General features: G+C 36.5%; 1 protein-coding gene across 4 annotated transcripts in view; it reads left to right on the forward strand.

Annotated features, from left to right (window-relative positions):
• The window catches only part of PCCA (propionyl-CoA carboxylase subunit alpha), a 271,230-nt gene that overhangs the window by 88,342 nt on the left and 162,065 nt on the right, over positions 1-20,823 (forward strand). For all 4 annotated transcript variants that reach the window (XR_014949358.1, XR_014949359.1, XM_077781501.2 and 1 more), the window contains exons 10-12: positions 3,649-3,751; positions 8,422-8,516; positions 13,990-14,140. Coding sequence is in view for 2 of the 4 variants with exons in the window: in XM_077781501.2 (XP_077637627.1) it covers positions 3,649-3,751; positions 8,422-8,516; positions 13,990-14,140 (349 nt within the window). In the remaining 2 variants the exon portion in view is untranslated. The remainder of the gene's footprint in view (positions 1-3,648; positions 3,752-8,421; positions 8,517-13,989; positions 14,141-20,823) is intronic.

Below are 20,823 nucleotides of genomic sequence, written 5' to 3' on the forward strand. Positions count from 1 at the left end.
AAGTTTTCTTGGTTTGGAAAAGTATAATTTAGCAGAAGTATAATTTAGAAATTTATAATTTTTTGACCTAATAGATGCCCACTTGAAATTATATGGAAAATGAAGGGCAGATTTCTGAAAAGCAGCTTATCTTTTGTTCAGGTTGGTAGATTTTCTTGCAGCCTGAGAAAGTTCTGCTGCGGTCTGTATCTAAAAATATTTTTAACATAGTCATTGATCACCCCAGCTCTGGTTTTGTATATTAAGAGCCTCTGTGTTTACACTCCAGTGAACCTGATCCAAAAGTGCTTTCCAGATACAGGCAATGTGAAGTTCATGGTGCAGTACAGGGCATGTGTCTATCTGCTCCTCATCTGTATCATTCCCTCTGTGGAGAAACTGAAGGCTTCTTGCTTCCAGTATGCTCATAACAATTGATCATCTAATTAAATCTTTAGGCTTCATGGCTCCAAATGGTGGCCTGGCAGCTCTGAAAAGGAATTAAATTCAGGACTCTGTCTTTTCCAAAGAACAGATTGAAATTTTCTGGCAGAGCTTGTGATGGATCTTTACATGTAAAGGCACTTACTTGCTTGTAGGTTGAGTGTCAGAGGTCATCATACAGGCGCTATTGGCCCATGTCGTAAGCTCTGTGGATTTGCAAGAAATTAGTTTCTTTAGCTAGTAGCTTCAGCTGCAGACATGCTACACTTGAAGTTGGAAATGTGTACTAAATTATTTTTTTAAGAGTTACCTTTGAAAAATTTTGAGCTTTATGTTAGTAATTCCCCCCTATTGTCTCACCTTCTGTAATTCTTCCTAGATATTGAAGTTCTGCATGCTTAATGGGTATCTGTTTTGAAAGTTTTTACCAAGGCAGCTTCCAGCAACACATATTTAGAGAGATGATTTTGTTTTTTTACATAATAATAGGAAAATGTAAATTGTCCTGTTTCTGAAATTCTTTCTTGGTGCTTATTCCAATTTTATGAATGGAAATAAAACATCTGGTCTCAGATTCCAAGAACCTCTTATAATTTTCTCTTCTGTGGCTTTGTGCTTGAAATGAGCAATGGGACTGGAAGAAGTTAATGTGGAATAATAAGTAGCAAAATCCTTCTGAATCCTCCACCTCTTAAAGCAAAGGATATATGAAGTGTGCAGTACAAGAGAACAAGGCTTTAAAAACTCAATAGCATTACCTGTTACAAGCCTGTGCATTAAGTTTATTATCTTTCCAAAGCATTGCATTTGGCCTTTCAAAGTACTGTGCAAAAACAGGAGTGTATGGGCTTGACATTTTTGGTCTGTCTTGCACAGGTATGTGCTGTTCAGGTAAGGGGAAGGAATCTATTGGATGAGTAAAGAACAGTGTTTCCTAAACAACAACAAAAAAACCACCAACCATATTTGCATATTCATTACATCTACATGTGTAAACATATGTAAATGCTGTGACTAGATAATTTTAGTTGATTTTTTAAAAATTTGGAGTTAAGCTGAAGCAATCTATATTGGTTCTGCATGAAGTCAACATTTGAGTGTCTATTGGCTGCTTAACTTCTCAGGGTTTTAGAGGATTTCTGCTATCCTAATGGCTATCAAACATTTACTTTTTAACTGGATGGATCTTCTAATGTTGGCCTCGACAAGAAAAACATGTTCTTTTACTATTTCTTGATTCTGAAAACTGAAATTTTACATAATGAACAGTCTTTTGTTGGTGTCTGACTGCCTCAAAAGAAAATTGTTTTAATTAAAGCAGCACTGCTGATCTCAGAGCTGGAGGCAGGAAGTTGGCATGGCTGTTTCACTTCAGACTACCCCAGGAAGGCTTGTGGCAACATCAGTAATGCTTTTGTACAACTTCAACTTGAGTGAGAGTGAATATACTGTAGGGAAACAGGTGAACCTTAGAGAGATCCTGTTTTTCCTCTCTGTGCATGTTTGAAGGGATCTAGAGACAGCATCTCATTCAGCTTCATCCTCTGAATAGCATCAGCTCTCAGTTTAAATTGATTGCTTAGAGCTTTGCCTGATTGAATTTTGCACCGAGATTACATAACCTTCCTAAAAAGCCTGCTCTGCTTCTTATTTATTTTCATTTTTTTCCCTCACATCTATTTGGAAGTAATTTTTGTCACTGGCCAATTGAACTGCACAGTGTTGTAAGAGAAAACAAGGTCAGAATATCTGAGATAGTCATTCCTATTATATATAATTTAAAAAGATTTACAGATGTATGGATGAGATGATCAGGCCCCTGTCTTTTTTTGACAAGTATTGCAGTTTAGATTTTTAATTAGCACTTTCCCTTCAGTGAAAGAAAAAGTCAATTGTGAATAATTATGCATAAAATTATGTGACACAAAAATGTTTACAAAACAAAACAGAGCCTTTGATACAGGAGTTAAAATAGCTGTAAATCAGTTTCAGTAAGAAACACTATGTATGGCTCTTTGTTACAGCACTTTGTTTTATTTTTGGACACATCAGAATCACTAATTTTGATGTCTCTTTTATCTTTACTAGGTAATTAAATATATTGAAGTTAAGTATTAATTTAGGAAAGTTGTACATTAGGTATAATCTCTCAAAATTGCAACATGTATTATCCCACAATGTTGAAAAAATGCGAAGATATACTTTAAAATATACACATTTCTCTACTGTGAATTTACCTATCTTGTAAATCTGCTGGTCTGGGTTAACTACATCCAAGACATGGAAACCATGAAAATTTCAACTCAGTTGTACTGTAGTTCTTATTCTGGACACAAATGTCAGGGAAGCTGTTTCAGTGGTCAGTCACACCGAAACTTGGCCAAGCTTTCCATATGTATCAACATGAATGGCGCTAATGTGTGACTTACAGAGCCTGTAGAAAATTTCAGTGAAGCCTTTGGGTCCCTGCATTATGCTCTGTCTCACCCTGAGAAAGCTGTTAATGAACTTGTTTGTCAGAGCTTATGACCCAAGGAATATTCTTTCTGCTTTAGAAAAAAAAAAAGTTAGTGAATAAAGTATCTTGCAAACTTTTATTTAACTACATATCTAAGAGAAGAAACGGTGGGAAGCATACAGAGTGCTCTGTATAACACTCATACTTTGAGGCAGGGAAAAACTACTAGTACAGCTGGTGTGTTCTGTGAGGTCAACTATTGCATCTTTAGGTTGTGTTCAGTGGTGGAATTTGCAATGACTGTAATATTTGCAGTTATTTAATGCAGAATCAACCAGCCTCTGCTGTTCTTGAGTATTAAGGGCTGTGTGCTGTAAGTAATGGTGTGCTTCACCTTTAGTTCTGCATGGCAAGTACTTGGTAATCACTGGGTCTTAAAATTCAATTACTTTATTCGATTTGCAGAAGAAAATGAATGCATAATTGTAGTAATTATTCAGGCTTTTTAAACACACTGAATTTTTTTGTGCTTTGAGAATGTTTTGGTTTGATTTGTGGTTGGTTGGGATTTTTTTTTTTGACTGTGTAAAAAAAAACATGAAAAAAGGGATTAAATGCAGAATCAACTGCAAATGGTATAACTTGGTTTTCAGATGTGTGTGTTAATTAGTGAAGATTGACTGTTTTGTGAAATTGGTAAGTGTTCTTTCTTATATGCTTCAGGATTTCTTAAATACAGGTTATTCTTTTTGTTTTCATTATTTAAGGGAAGGTTTTAGGTTTTCATCTCAAGAAGCTGCTTCAAGTTTTGGTGATGATCGCTTACTGATCGAAAAGTTCATTGATAACCCTCGTCACATAGAAATCCAGGTTTGTACTATTCTTATTATTGCTACTATTATTGTGTATTTGTTTAATGCGGTTTGAACTCATAAATCAAAGTTCAAAATGTTTCAAACACTCCACTAAAAAAGGCCTAGAGTCTTGTGTTTTCCGGTGTCTTGGGTCATTGCTCAAACTACATGGCTATCATGTATAATACAGCCTTCCTGTTTTTATTCCCTAGCCTTTCTTTAGCAGGAAGACTGTGAACTGTACTCAGTTTGTTGCGGGAGAAAAAAATGTAGGCATCTGTCCTGAAGGCTGGAGGTTTGAACTCTGGATCCTGTTGGAATTCTTGAGTGTAGCAGAGGATGTAAGGTTTCAAGAATTGCCATGCCAATGATTGGTTGCAAGGTCTATGTGGTTTTGTCAGTATTTTGGCATTCTGTTCTGAAGTAGCTAATTCTGCTTGGGAATTCAAGATGATTTGTGTCCTATTTTGGGCATTTTGTGGTTCAAAAATCAGGTGTATTCTCTTTAACTTCTGCATAATTTTCATTTCTGTAATTTATTTGATTTAGAATCCAGTCAGGTCTCCTGATGCAGAACAAAAGTTGTTTCTTTTAGGCACCTGTTCACAAAGTTATGATTTCAAAATTTGTGATATTTGATCTTATGTAGGTAGCCGAATTGTGTTTGTCAATAGCCTTGAGGTATTTCCTGATAAGAAATATACAGAGTAGCTTCATTTCCTCAACAGAGATTTCATTTTTTACACAGAAATTTTATTTCTTCTTGTGCAAAAAGAAATGCACAAAAAACGCACCATGTGTTGTGGCACATGGTGGTTTTTTTTTTAGTAGTGAGAGCCTGAAGTAGCTCAATAACTGAGTGAAACAACAACAGTAAACTTGATAGTGTAAAATGATTTCTAAGAGAGAAATACTTAGCATTTTTCACTCTGCCGATGTGTGCTCACAGCTTGATGCTTCCTATGGGGCTAACTTGCAGATCATAGAATCTTGGAATGGTTTGGGTTGGTAGGATCCTTGAAAGGCCATCTAGTCCAACCCCCTGCAATGAGCATGGACATCTGTCAGGTTGGACATCTGTCAACATGGACATCAGATCAGGCTGCCCGGGGCCCTGTCCAACTTGATCTTGAATGTTTCTGGGGATGGGGCATCCATCACTTCTCTGGACAATGTGTTGTTCCACCACTCCCATAATGAAAGATTTCTCCCTTATATCTAGTCTAAATCTATTATTTTGTAGTTTAAAGCCATTACCCCTTTTCCTGTCACTATAGGCCCTGCTAAAATGTTTGTCTCCATCTTTATCAGCCCTCCTCTTAAGTACTGAAAAGCTGTCTTTCTTGTACTGAGGACTTCGGAGCTGGATCTTGTGCTCCTGGTGTCGTCTCAGCAGAAAGGAGTAGAAGGGAGAAGGAAGAGTGAAATGAATAAATGGTCTGTAAACAGTCAAACAGCAAAATGAAAAAGTGTGAAATTGAAACTTTATACTCAATTAAAAAGTCATGGAAAGGCACACAGTGAACTTGATTTCAGCATTGATCTTAGAGTTCAAAGAGGTCAGATTGCTAGAGCATCTTTCTGTATTCTCTTGCTATGGCTAATAATTTTTGGCTACATATGTCTTTTTTTTCTTTTTGTCTGTGCAGATCAGTACACCTTAAAGATTTCTTTCAGTACTTGCAAATTTGGGAGATTCAGCAGGTTGCTACTGATTCTTCTTCATTGATAAAAGTCAGATGAGATTGGTTTTTTGGCTAGCCCAAAAAATTAAGTACTACTGTATTTAGGAGTGGTTGAATAAGTTCATCACAATGGCTTTGCTATTAATAATTTATAGTTTTATGTATAATGGGTATACAGTAAATGTTTTTTTCCTTATACAAACACTTTGATGGTACCTTTTAACAATATCATAGCATATAATTTTAACTTCGTGTTCTAATCAGCTTTAGGACGTTGACCTTGGTTCATTTTCAAACTGCTGAATATACAAACAATTTGAGACCAGATGCCAAATATTTATTAATTTAGCAGTAACTTTTAAATAGAACTTTTTTTAGCTTTCTTATATTTCTCCAAAGTACTGGTACTTAAAATTGTTAAGTAAGAAGTTTCCTGTGTCTAGCTATAAAACAATCACTTTGTAAAACATGAGAAAAGACTAAAACAATTAACAGGAAAATAGAGTCCAAATACACTTTATGCTTGAACTGATTTGAAGTCTTGTTCTCCTGAAGTATCTGATAAAAAGTTTAAAGTAAGAGAAAGTGAACAGTCCTACAACTGGAAGCAGAATTTAGCTGAATCATGCAGGAGGGATTCCACTACATCATAATTAATTATTTTTATTATTGCAAATGCATGTAGATGTGCATAGCATGTACTAATGTCATAATCATCTAATCCTCCAAAATGAGACACTTGCTGTTATGAATGTTTAGATAATAGAAACAAAAGCTGTAGCTGGGACATACATTTTTAATGGAATCTCACAACGTCTCAGAGATCAGTATTTTGGAGTGCTGCGAATATCTTCTGAAATACAATTGTTTTATGGTTAGTTTCTTTTACTGGAAACAGTGGACACAGAATAAAAAGAAAGCCTAATGCTGCTGGCTTATTCTATTTGTAATTACTTTCTCATAGTAGATGTTCATCCATGTCTCTTTTTTCCATTACCTAATAATAGAGAAACATTTCTTTTAAGATCCAGGTTGTGAAATTTAGTAGGATATGAGACAAGTCCTGAAGTGGAAAAGAGTTACCGCTTGGATTGGAAAAATGTATTATCCTCTTCTGAAAAATACAGAGAGAGAGAAGAGAGCAGCACAATGACCAATTTTTATTGTAAAGTTCCTTTTTTTTTTTTTTTTTTTTTTTTTTTTTTTTTGTGGAAAGTTGTAGGCTTTCTAACAATGAAGCAGAAGTGCTCACAAGGGATCATGCTGCTTACAGGACAGTGATTTTTTCCATCAAGTACCATGATATGCTCTAGATATACTGCTTTAATACTAAAATAATGCCCATTAAAAAATTAGTCCAAAGATTTTTGGACCTTACAAATGATTTCTTGTAGAGCCCCATGAATTTGTAGAGGTCCACTACGAATTCTGGATTGGATGGGTGAGCACTTAGGTAGGAAGTACCTGGTTTTTTGCCCCTTGCTCCAGCTAGGGAATCTAGCAGTTGGCTTGAGCATCCTGGTGCTACTGCTGCTGCTAAACCTCTCCCTGGACAGGAAGGAGGATTCTGGGAGATGCTGTAGTTTAGAAAATCCTAAAATTGTCAGTCTTCTAGACCCCTTTTTCTACTAGAAAGCTCCATAAATTTGTGGGAGCACAACAGAATTTTTTAGGAGGGAAAACATCTGATTTTATGGGGCGCAGAGCACCTTGGATCTGAGGCTGCACAGTGCACATAAATTGTCTTTATGAGTTCACTGCCTCGTTTTCAGTCACATCTACCCAGATTTTTCACGCCTTAGCAATCATTGGTGTCATAGATGCAGGAATTCATCTTGCCTAGTGCCATACTTGCTCTGTGGTGCTAAAAGGAATAATAAATAATACAGGCTCGTTGTCACAAATGTGAGTAGATATGGTTGAGTTCACACAGTTTGAGGAAGATTGTCTCCTTGTGTTATCTTGTTGGTTTTCAGTGTAGGACTGAGCTATTAAAGAATGAAGCATGAATATTGGCATGGGTTCCCGCAGATCAGAGCAGGAAGATAGATGGAAAAAAAATGGGTTAGAAGAAAAATTTTATAAGGAAGAAAGGGAGCAGGTGTGGTCTGTATTAAAAGAAACTGTTCTAAGAATAAGTGTAGAGTTATCATCATAAGATGGGAAGAAGTCTACTTGAATCTTCAAATCTAGTATTTGGTATTGGAAATGGCTGCATCATACCATCAATTTCATAAAGGGACAGAGTTCCCTTTCTTACTCTCACCTCTAGTTTACAGTTGAAGAATCAATTAAGAGTTTTGCTATGCTCAACTTATGGGCTTTTTTCTAGCATGTAATTTCTGTAGCTGGATCTAGATACTTGATTTTGTTATCTATTCCATGAACTGAAGCTGCAGCCAAGAACTGTAGTTACTGATTTTTAAAAAATTCCTTAAAACTAGTGCTTTTATTTCCTTTGAAAGTACTGAGGGAGGTGCAAATTTTATTCTCCTTAATGAAGGATAACAAAGTTTCTGAATTTTTTTTCTTCATTAAAGACAGGGCACTGTGGTTTGCCTACTAAGAAAGCTCCATTAGACATTTTTTCTGAAAGCCTTTTTGTGTAATTCAGGATCAAATTTGGCATTCTTTGAGATTTTTTTTGTTGATGCAAAATTTTGCTTTTGTGTAATTTTGTAATGCAGTGCAATTTAAAATGCTTGAAAATGTAGTTTTATTTCAGCCTTTTGTAAGAAGATCCCTAATATTCAGAAATCAAATCTTGGAGAGAGGATGTTTTGCTAGGGACAGACACTACATAGAGGCTTTAGAGTAGTTCTCAGAATTTGAAGGAATGTTCAATTAGTATTTCATATACAATTAATTTCCTACATGAGATTTTTTTTTCCCAAGCTTTATTTTTAGATGGGAAAAAACCACCAAACGCTGCATAACAGTATTATGTCAAAAGACCATATGCTTACATCTGTTTGTTAATAGCAATGTATTATTGTTTCAGGTTTTGGCAGATAAACATGGCAATGCCTTGTGGTTGAATGAAAGAGAATGCTCTATTCAGAGGAGAAACCAGAAGGTTGTGGAGGAAGCACCAAGGTGTGTACACTGGATTCCTGATGCAATAACTGAAAGCACTTTTGGAAGCCTGCTGGTTTTATTTATTTTACAAATGCAAGAAAATTTTATTCTATTAAAAAGCACAAAGAAAACAAATGTTTGTTACAGTCATTTGACTGTAGTGTAATTTTGATGTTGTTCTTGAGGGTGCTTTGATTTTGCTTTACAGTGTCTTTCTGTAAGGAAACTAGTATTGTGTAGTTAATTTTTAAAATTATCTTTTATAGAATGGATGTGGATCTCACCAATCCAATGTATGTGGTATGGTTTTGTGTATATATGTGGTATTTCCCTCTGATATTTCCCTTTGGATATAAAAGTCAAGTAAAATATGAAATAAGTGTTTTTACCATGGATACAGGTACTTGACTGTTAGAATAATCGTGTAGAGGCCACATAATACTGTATATTTCCATTTTAATTGGAATATGAAGTACAAAATATTCTGCAGCGCTTTTAGTATCATTCATGGTAGTGAACTAGAGATCTAGATGCAAAAGTGCAAAATTGTTTTAATCTTACTGGTTTAATGTGAAGCTGAATTCTTTGCTGCTATGCAAGATATGGCCTTGTTGTATTTTCTGTTGCATGGCAGTCAACAGAATACATGTGTAAAGAGGGCAGCAAGAATTTCTGATTTCAGAAAGACAGACACAGGTATTTCACTGCCTGTGGGAATTACCAATGTAATATGTTCACCAGCTGGGATGGGTTTGCGATATTTTTTTTATAGCACAAAACTATGTGATGCAACAATTTGGGATGTAAGGAAAAGCACATCACCCAAATGACATTTCCTTAGAGGTTCCTTATTAGTTAATGTTGAATCATAATTCCAGGACTGCCACTGTTTGGCCTGTATTTTAAATAAAAGAACAAAGTTTGAATCTGAAGATACAAATCCACTTATAAACGCTTCCTGCTAGTTCTTGTGAATTTCTTGGAACCTTATGCTGTTTATGCCTAAAGGTCTTCCTGTGTTGTTGTGGAAAGTGCATATTTCAGGTCCTGATATAATACACATGTGCATGTATGTGTACCTAAGCACTTAAATGAGTAGTATCTTCTGCCTCATGAATATATGTAAGGCAATGCCTGTTATTCCTGCCTGCTCCTTCTCCTTGCCTGTGGTCAATTCAAGTGGCATGATATGTCTTTCTCTCACTAGCCAGCTGTGACCAGAATGTTTTCTTTTATCAGAAATACCAATCTTTTAACTTTCTTGGGCTTCTGTGTTGGAGTTGCCATTAAGTTTTCTCATCCCTTCCTATGACCCTACTAGAGTGTGGGCAAGTCAATAACTTCCAAAATTTGGCATGAAAACCTTTCTTCCTTTTTGTTGTTGAATGTTTTAGACTCTGCCAGACTTCTTTGGAAGCGTTACCTGCCTTACAGCCACTTGCACTTGGCTGTAGAATCCATTAATTCTCAAAGATAAGCAGGGCACTAACTTCAGTGAGACACCAGAGAGACCCTAAGGCCTCAAATTAACCCTTATTGTAAATGCTGTTTCAGTTTGATATCTTGAGGACTCCCAGACACACCTCTTCTGGTATGGCTGGATGTAGGAAATAGACTGTCCTCTTTTCTTCTGTTTTAAATGGTAGCTGCTGTTAAGAACTCTGGGATAGGTCAAACCTTTTTATTTTCTTTCATGAGGCCTGGGAGATAGGGATGTTATAAGCTAAAATGGCTATTTTTTGTCTTTTGGACAATTTAGGGCTTTTGACATGGGCCTCGTCTTGTACATTTTTTTATTTACTCTATTATGATGGCATTTTCCTAAGTGTCTAAGTTAACAGACTGAGGGCCTTTTGGCTTGGAGAGTAACCTATGATTTTCTTAAAGTTACGTCTGCAACTGCTGAACTTAGCTATGTGGGATCATTTTGTGTTTGTAGCTCTAGTTTTCTTAAAACAGAAGTTTAGACTTCTGTTAAAAAAAACTAACCAAACTCCCTCTCTGTTTTGAGGAGAGAAACCCATTTAGCTTACACACTGAGGTTACAATATTCAAGGGACCCCTGGTGTTCATGGTGGTCAATCCCCCAGATTCAAATAGGTGACCAAAAACTTTGCTTGAACCCTTTTCATATAGTGAGTTTCACATGTGAGTTGTTGTTCCCTCTGTTTTGGGAACCACAGACAATAAAATACATCCAATCATCTCTAGTTTTTTAGTTTGTGCTCAGCAAAGTTAGTGATGCACAAAGCTTCCTGTGATGTACCATAAGTTTATCTCTTTCTACTTTTACATGTTTTTGGACGTGCTGTTGTCTTTTCATTTCAGAGGCTAACATTTAAAGAGATGAGTGACATGAGTGACATTTAATAGTCTTAGTGTAGTTCCTTAGTTGAGGTTTTTGTTCCGCAATTGCCCAAGCTCTTCTCTGTTCATTTTCACAGGGAGTTGCCATGAGACACTGTATTTTGGCAAGGAAAAATACAAAGGTGTGGTTATATTTTCCTGTCTACTGGACTGGATAATAAGAGATTGTTCCCATGTGGAGAAACAAGACCTATAGGTTTATCAGAAAAGCCATGGATCCTTTGGGTTTATCAAAATTAAATGTGCAAATGTATTAACTGACATCCTGTTCAATAACTGGAGTAGTAACTCAGAGGAGTGCTCTAAAACTTTACTTTGGTGAGCACATGTATCCTATCTAACAATTTCTGAACCTGTTAGAAGCTTCTTAAAGCATTGCAAATTTGCCTCACCACTTGTGTGAAGGAATCTGTTCAGAGGCACTGACAATTTGAATGAATGTATATAGGCAGGAACTTAGAAGAAAGGTGCATTATTGAATTAGACTCTATCTGCAGGTTCTCCTTAGAGCTGTTCTGCATATGTGTGTCAGACTCTACATTTCCTTTCACTGTCTAGACATCCTTGAAGGATTTTGGGTTAAGAGTGACGTGAGCCTGTTCTGTTTGTGACTGCTTGTGATTCATAGGTGGGTGCCATTCAGATGTGGCAGCGTAACTGTGTACTCAAATCCTTCAGCCTATTTATGCCCATGGTCTGGTAGTACATAGTGAATATCTCAAAGGATAATGTTTTGTGTAGATAAGCAATTTTTTAAAAAAAGTAATATGCTTGGAGCAGGGAAGCTGACCTTGACATTTAGAATTTGAGGTTCACCACCCCGGTGTGGTGGAATCTTCCGATGAAGGGCATGTGTTACTGATAATTTATTTTTTTGTCCAACCTGAGCAGTACATTTCCACTGATGGTATAACTGTATTTTTCAAAATCTCAACTTTGTCTGAGTGAAGGTGATAGGGGTATTTTGGGAACCCTTATCTGATGTCCTAGAAGTGGAGAGGTAACATCTTCCCATGTGGATCATTTCCCTGGCTGTAGAAACAAAGTGACAAACCAGTTGTATTCCCTTTGATAACCTTTACAATAACTTGATGAGGGTCTTATGGATAAAGTGTCAGGTCTGATTTATGTTTTCTTTTTGATGCTTTTACTTTGTGAATACTTTAAAATTTTTTATGGTACCTTTTGTGCTGCCATAGGAGCTGTTTGGTGTAAAGAAAAACAGGTGTATGTGTGAGAAAAAGACTTGAAGTTAGCTTTCAAGTGATGCCTAATTAGACTGGAGAAGAGTTTTCTTGTTTATAAAAGATGCGTAGTTAAAAAAGGGAGAAACGATGTATTAGAAAGGTAAAGCAGTAAGGGGAATATGAAATCTTTGGTTAATTAACCTAACCAATGGTAGGGATGATCCAGTCACTTCAGAGTGTGAAGTTTAGCACTGGGACACTTGTTTTCCATGCTCTGGCTACTAGAGGAGGTGAACAATGAGATCTCAGAACTACATTTAAAAAGTACAGGGAAGACAACACAGTAATGAAGGGGAGTAACTCTTTCATCTATATGAGAAGTAATAATGGTTATTCTAGAAATAGAGTATGAAGCTGATATTGAGAGCATTTTGTTTTTCGTAAGCCACTCATTGACCTTTCATGATCAAAGCTCTGCAAAAATTACTGAACTATGGAATGTTGATTTCATGTAATGTATTTTACTGAATCAAAATAAGAAGTGTTATGAAACTATTTTACAGTGCCTGTTCTTAGAACTATGACACAATTTTTGTGTCTTCTGGTCTTCCCTTTCATCTGATGTAGCATCTTATACAGCTTTCTTGAAAAAGACTTGAATTTCTTTTCCTGTTGGTCCCATTGTTTGCCAAGAAAGAAATTTTTTCCTAAATTCTGAAAATGGCTGCCTTATGGTCCATCAGAATCTGCCTGTGTGGGCACTGGAAGGACAGAGATGTGAAGTAGCTCTTTCACAGTAAAGAAAATCATTCCACTGTCTCCTGCTTTGCCTAAATATTTGCTCACTTCTTGTGTCATGTCAAATATGGTTTGTTGTGGCAGAAGTCTCTAGCTGTTCTGCGAGTTCAGGTCTCAGTGGAAAACACCACAATAAGTGCTGAAAGGTAAGTCCTGACCCAGCACTGACTTCTGAGTGCAGTCTGGGGCTCCACATGGAGCTTCACTGGCTTTGAGGCCACTTTAGATAGGTGAGGGCCCCTAATTGCTCCTCTGCAGAATTAGGGGCCACTGTTGAAACCATCTCAAGACATGTAACAAGACATGAAACCATCTCAAGACTGTAACTCTTGGTGTTTTTGTTTTAAAGAGTAACTTAAAGGTAAAGTGACTGTCTATTCCCTTGCAAAAGTAATTTTAAAACGATAGCTGAGTTATGTGCAAAATGCAAGTCAAAACAGAAATAAAAGTAATAAGTGTATTTACAAGATGAATAACTACATGTTCTTTCATTGAAAAACCAATGTATCAGATTCAGGTGCAACTGGTTTCAATGCTTTGGTGGAATACCACAGAAATATATATAATTAATCTGCATAGGTTAATCCAAATCTGAATTTATGGTATAGATGAGAGTAACAAGCAAAATGTGTTACTTCCAGAGTCTTTTGATTCACTGGCTCAGTGGAAGTTGTAGAGTGCTTTCCTAAAATGAGAGACCTTGGCATTTGGGCAGTGTTCACAGTGGATCTGAGCTGCTCTTTGGATGCCCTTGAGTGTGTCCAAGATTCGTGGCAAAGAATGTATTGCAATTAACATGGATAATAAGTATGTCTTCTAAGATTGAATTGGTTTATATGTCCTTTTTAAATTTAATTTGCATTATTTTAGATCTCACTGTTTCAAGAGTTTTGTGTTATTTTATATTTTAGAGACTATGGTTATTAATCCTGAATTTCCTGTACGTTAGCAGTAATTGTAAAGCATGCAGTGTATCTACTTAGGGGCAATACAAGTGTAAAGACATACATTTGACAGTCTTGACATGTTTTCATAACTTTAATAATGGTGCTGTCCTCTTTTGACCATAGTTTAAACAGAAAAGTAAATGATAGAATACTAATTTTTTAACTAAAAAAGTAATTGTTTCTATCTTGTAGCACTTTTCTAGACCCTGAAACTCGAAGAGCAATGGGAGAACAAGCAGTAGCTCTTGCCAAAGCAGTAAAGTATTCCTCTGCTGGAACAGTAGAATTCCTTGTAGACTCCAGTAAGAATTTCTACTTCTTGGAAATGAATACTAGACTTCAGGTAAGAAAAACAACTCTTCAGATTCAGAAAAGTGTTATTTAAACAAACAGACCATAACCTTCTTCAATATTTAAGGGTCTGTTCCTGCAAAGATTTAAACATAAGTATCTTGATGCATGTGAGCACTTCCCACTGAACTTAAAAGATCTACTCACATAAGCCTGCCTATGCAAGACTTTGCAGCAGTGAGCCCTTGCACAGCACTTAAGTAAACGTTCAGAGCTTTTTATCTTTGTTACACTTGACCTAAAGACGTTGCAAAAGGTCACTGCTAAGTGCCACTGTGAGTTCACAGTAAGTGGCTAGACACTGTGCTCTGAGGTTTTCCTGAAGCCTGCTGGTCCCTGAAGTTTCTTTCTTATTTTTTATACTTTGATGATAACTTGTTGAGTTTTCTCTAGGAGTGTGGTTGAAACTATGTGTGTATGAGCAATAAAACACTAGCAATCTGCATATGATGGAAATTGTGACTTGAATGCAACTGTGTAAAAATGCAACCTGACAAGATAAAGGGTTTTTGTGACAATTCATGTAGTCAGTTCTAATGTACACTGCAAGTGAAGAGATGAACCCCTCTACCACTTTTTTGACTGCTTGATGGATTTCTGGTCATAAGCTAAGAAAACAAGTATATAGCTTGAAGTCTGAATATCATTCTTGAAGATCAGAAGAGCATTCAGCGTGTAAACGAGTCCATTCTATTGCCTTTATCCTCCTTTTCTCACTTCATTAAATAACAGCAGAAAGACTGAAATGTGGAATCAAGCACCAGTTTTATAAGCTTCCCATTCTGTCTTAGCTACATTTCATTAAGGTTATGTCCTGTGTGCTGCTTGTACATGTGGGTAATGATAGGACTTAGAGATCCTCATAATCTGACATCTTTGCATGACCTTATGCAATAACTGGGTAAATTTATAATTTAGGTATGTTTATGCTTTGAGTAAAGAAGTTAAAGAGAATTTGGGGGAGATGTTACAATCATCTGTGCTAGGGTAAGACTGCTGGTAATTTTTTTCTTGCCTTGCAGAACAGCAGTGTTATTGGAATTAGCCATGACAGTGACTTCATGTGCATTTGCTAGGCACTATCAGGTTCACCTTAGATTCAGTTAGAAGGAGTGGTTGTTAATGGCAATGTGTAGTTCATTGAAATGTTATGAAGAATTCTCTCACTTTGGTCATATTCTTTACACTTTCCCCATCTTGTAGTTTTTGAGCCAATGTTCCTTCAGTGACTATGTTCTTGTTCGCATAGAGAAAAACTAATTTATGGTTTTCTGCATAACCCACCAGAACTTGAAAACCATTTCCTTGCTGTAGTATTATTGACCATGGTTATTAAATGGGATTAGTCCTAGATGGACTGTCCTTTGACTCCTTTTTGTGGGTTGTTTTTAAGATACTATCTTTGCTGTTTTGCAGTGTCTTCCCCCTGCAATACCCACTGGTATGTGTTTGTAGTCCCAAATTTCTAAGGTTTCCACATAAGCAGGAAGAAAGCTTTCACAACCCTTTGGACTCCTTTTGAAATATAGCCTAAGCAGTTTGACAATCTCCGTAATAGCAAACTCATTCTTTCCAACTCTTAAAGAAATTTACTAATCTTAAATTAGACTACTTCTTTAGATATTCTCTACTACCTCTATCCTGACTTTGTATTGTCTCTAATTAGCATTTTAGCTTGAGTCTAGAGTAGTAATTTTCTCTGATTTTCCCCCAGTCTTACCCAATTGATCTCTCACTTCTCCCAAGTCTCAAGACTTTACTGTCTGTTCAGCTAACAGTTATGCAACAAATGTATTGTACTTGCTCCCTACTGTTAAGAGCCAAGCCTAGAAGCTCTGCTGAAGCTTGTGCAGCTTTAACTTCAGAACCAGGATAGTCTCCAGATGTTCCTGTATTGCTTCAATCTTTTTTTCTTTTGCATTTCCTGTCATCAGTGACTAACAGATTCACTTGCCTTGTTCTTGCTGAACACTCTACAGCTGGAAGAGCTTTCCAAAACGATGGGTGTCTGATCCATAAATGATCATCTTAAGATATTTGTCAGTGTGAATTAGACACAGCTACCTGTCACCATCATCAGAACATTTCTACTAAATTAGCATTTTCTGTCTCTTAATGTTTCAGCATTCTCTGATCAGATTGCCGTCACATTTTTATTTTACATACAGACTTCAGAATATACTTGCTGACTAAACTGTGTCCAGTATTTTGCACTGCCTGTTGATATCTCCCCTCCATCTGGTGTATCTTTTGGATGCCTTTCAGTCTCTCTGGTAAATTATTTTCCAGTAATCAGAGTTGTATTGTTACTTTGCTTTTTTTTTGGAGGACTCTTTGGGAATATACCTTTTCTGTTGTATTGTTATGTGAAAGAAGTGTAAATAGCACCTTGAAGGAAGTTTATATTTTATTTAGTTGTTGTTTTAAGTCTTGCTGCAATACTATACAAGACTGGGAAGTAAAAGAAAATTGGTGAATCAGCTCCATTGTGTCTTTTGTATACTGCACAAATTTGTTACAGATGTTTTACTGCCTCTAAGTGATTCAGCTAGAATGGCTTATTATTTGCTGTTGGCAATGTTCTTTTTATTGTATCTGCTTTTCTTCCATCTTTGAGGCCAGCTGAGATATGAGATACAAGATTGATGATTGCATAGTAAAACTAGTTCTTACTTTCCACAAGAGGACATAGAGATGTCTGTCCTAGAAGCTAGCAGAGAACTTCTGGACAGTGTCATTTAGGGCACTTTTACAGGGGTTTTCAGGAAGTTACCACTGTTAATGTTGAGGCAGACCTAATGTTGAATATCTGATTCTTTATAGCTGCTCATAGTGTGGTGTGTTTTCTGTTGCCTAGTTGTCATCAGCAGTCCTGGTCCAAAACAACTTATCAAGAGCTTTGCAATCAATACAAAGACTGATAACCTTTCAAGTTATGTTAAAATCTCCTAAGGTACTTCAGAAGTGCTGGCTTTCACCAGCAAAGTTTCTTATTTTCTTTGCTGGAAAAATAGATGATGTTTCTCTTGGACTTTATATAAGGAAGTCTGTGGTCTGTACTTAAAAAATATCTGTTAATAAATGTGTGTGGTGTAGTTAAATTTAATGTATGTGAAACAGTGACAGCAAAGGGAAAATTTCCCATATTTTAGATGTTTGTAGTACCTTGAAATGAGAAGCATCCCTTGTTGGCTAGAGAAACACTGAGAAATGTACAAATTATGTGAATCGAGCACTTGGCATCAAAACAATTGGTATGTTTGTGTCTCAGGCCTGTTCCCAACCTTCTGTGTCCCTCATGAGTTGTGAGATTTAAATAGCATGTGAGTATTCCTTTCCTCTTCAAAATATGACTGAATTTGTTTAATGTAATTGAAAAGATATGTGTAGACTAGAGTTGAGAAATATGGTAATTTCAGTAGCAGTGGGTTTTCTCTTCATGTGCCAATTTGAGTATTTTTGTCACAACCTTTTAGGAAATAAAAATTAATTTTATAGAATAATCTGATGTGTTTATGAGAGATTTGCTAAGAGCAAATGGCATACCTATATTTTTAGTTTACAGTTGTCATAAGAGTATTTTATGTAAATGTTTTTAAGATCTTTTAAAGTAACTTAATTCTAAGGCATGAAGTGAAGGTAAGACCTATAAAACATTAGTCAGTGCAAAGACTTTTGTGTATCACTTTCTGGGTTTTTATCAGATTTTACTGACCTTTGGAAAATTATATATTCCAGAGATTTGTCTTTTTGCAAAACTGGCAGTGACTAGTGCAAAACATGGGAAGAATTTTTACATGCAACATGTCTTTCCTTCTCGTGTTTGTCCCCCCATGAAAATATAAAAAGCATGGTAGGAAAATGTCTAAAAGAGGTAGAAATCTTGTTGCAGATGGTTTGGAGCTCCACTGCTTATAAACTCCTGGTTCTAACAGCTTCTTAATTGTATCTCTATTCTGTTGCTCATCACTAGTTGGCACCTGCTACATGTTTACTTAGAGACGGATATTAGTGCTGGAAAATATTGCAGCTGCACTACATGTAGCAGTAACAACAAAATACAAATAGCAAAGTGATGAGCTGAGTCCAGATTGCCACCTAAAGCCACAGAGAGGTGGTGACTTTGGTACCTACAGCAGAGCCATGGGATGGCAAGTGGTGTTCTTGCAGTCTTGCTGCCTGGAGGGTGACTTGTGATAGGTGGGCAGGAGAATGGGAGCAGAGAAAGGGGCTGTCAGGAGTTAGAGGAGATTTCTGTGAAGTCAGAATGTTGAAACTTCAAAATAAAGTCTCATGCTACTGTTTCTGCTGTTTGCTGAGACTACGTATTTCTTAATACTGGAATCTTGTTTTACTGTGACAACACTTTGCTTCAGTCATTTTAACTAGTCTAACAAACAGTGTCAGATGGTAAAGACTTTCAATTGCTGCTAACCTGGGCTGAATTTGAACTACTGACCTAAAGGTGAAAGGTCTCTTATCCCATTACCAATCCGCTAAGCCCACCAGAATCCATTCTGCACACAGTTTATACCAGCTGTTCATTGCCATTTTTAGAAGTGAAAAAAAAAGGTGATTTTGCTGCCAAACAACACTTCTTCACACAAGAGGGTCATCCGACAACAGTTAACCAAATTTTTGCCACATTCTTGCCTCCTAATGCAACTTCCATTATGTATCTACTGGTTGTCTGCTTTTCAGGCTTTCCAAAAGAACTACAGAAAAGCATTGCTAATTGTTGTTGACAGAAGAGAACAACATTGTTTGTGTAAGTCATTGAATCTGAAAGATGCCATTAACAATGCTGCCAAGGCATGGAGTGATATCTTAGAGACGACATTCCCGTGTAACTCTCATAAAATACTATTAAAAAAGAGAGAGAAAGACGAGAATGCTTAATAAGTAGAGAAATAAAAGGTCATTCTTCAAAGGGTACATTAGTTTCTTTGCTTTGGTGAATTTGGTGTAAAGTAAACCAAAGAATAGCTGCGGTGTGACCAGAGCCATCAAGTGTTCTGAGAAACCTTTAATATTGCATCTAAGTGCAGTAAAAGCAGGAATTACATCTTTAGGAAAGAAAGTATTGGTTTTGTGGATACTAGTGTCTTTATTTTCCTACCTGGAGTACATAGTGGAAAGGAAATTGTGTAGAATTACTGAATTTTGAGAAATTTTTTTTTGCAGTGCAGGATGTTAATTGAGAAAGTTACGTTGAAATTGTGAGCTAATTGACTTGTTGACGTAAAGTGTGTGCTATTTGTCTAAAACACAGAAAATATTCAGAATTCATAGGCCACATAAGATGCCTGTCCCATACAATGTAGAAACAAATCCTTGCAAAAGAAAATTGAGAACCGTGTCAATGATTATTGGAATATAATTTCCTATGAGGAAGTAAATTAAATACTTTTTCAAAGTTATGTGCTATGATTAAAAAATTAGTTTGTACTGAATGTCTGCATATTAGTTTTTATTTCTACATCCTGCCTGGGAAACAAAAAAAGAGTTTACCCTAACATCTTAGCTGATGAAAATTTTTGTAGTACTGATGGCCTTCAGTTCTTCAATTATATACTAATAATTCAGAAAAGAAACAACAAGTGTTGTTATATAGGATGCCTGTAGTTAGCCAGTTATGTATTCCTGCTTTACATTAATTCTGTACATTAATTCAACCATTGTCTGTTTTTCAGTAGCCTTTATGAAAAGCTGTTTTTTTGCTATGTGCTCCCAAACCCCAGGTACATGTGAACTATTTTGCAGAAAGATGTGACCCACTGTGCTCCTGCTCATAGTAGTCAGGAAGCTTGCATGCCTAAAGAGCAGAACATGTGTGCCCCTCTGTTGCTGTTCAGTTCTCCAAAATAGAAACCAGGCTTACTGAAATAAAGGGGGTTGAGAAGCATATGTAAGTTGGTGAGTTTGGGTCAATTGATACTGGATTTGGCTGCAGCTGCAAAGCCTGTGGGACTCCAGGTGAATCACATTTCCTGGAAACTGAGGTGTATGTTGAAAGTTAGTTTTGAGATTATTTATATGAATGTAAAGGGGTATATGACACCAGCTAGGGACTTAGAGTAGTAGGGGTGGCATAGGCTATAGTTTTAAGTCTACTGAAATTTAGATTTTCTTCACTGATGTGGGGTGCTTGAATGTTCCAACTGGTGTGTGAGTAACTTGATGCCTTATACACAAAGGGACAAGAGCAGTCTGTGAGTGTCCAGAAGTGTTTGCTGTTAGATCTGAGTACCTTGCTAGTCATGAGAAAAATGTGTCCCAGAATTATTCCCCTGAATATAGGGGAGCGGTCATCATTAATTTAATTTGTAGCTTTGACTGTCCATAAAAATTGCATGACTGTTTTTGTACCTGTGGATGAACCCCAGTTTGGTAAAGCTTTAAAACCACTGGCAGTCACAGAATAGGAAGAGAATTAAGGGCCTTTCCATACTGTTCTGGTAGTGGATGTTAACTGGTCTGTGATGTTGGTAGGTTCCCCAACTTTTATATATCTGCTTTACCATCTATAAACTGGGACATAATTATTATTTTCTGACAGGCTTTGCCACTAGATTCTCTTGCTGTATAAATGGGAAGGGGTTAGTGAAGCAAAAACACTGGCAATGTTCATGGGAAATCTGGTTGCTGTGATATGTCTTAAGAGCAGTATATCCA

Source organism: Lonchura striata, chromosome 1, assembly GCF_050655825.1.
Source record: "Lonchura striata isolate lonStrDom1 chromosome 1, ASM5065582v1, whole genome shotgun sequence".
NCBI classification, from domain to species: domain Eukaryota; kingdom Metazoa; phylum Chordata; class Aves; order Passeriformes; family Estrildidae; genus Lonchura; species Lonchura striata.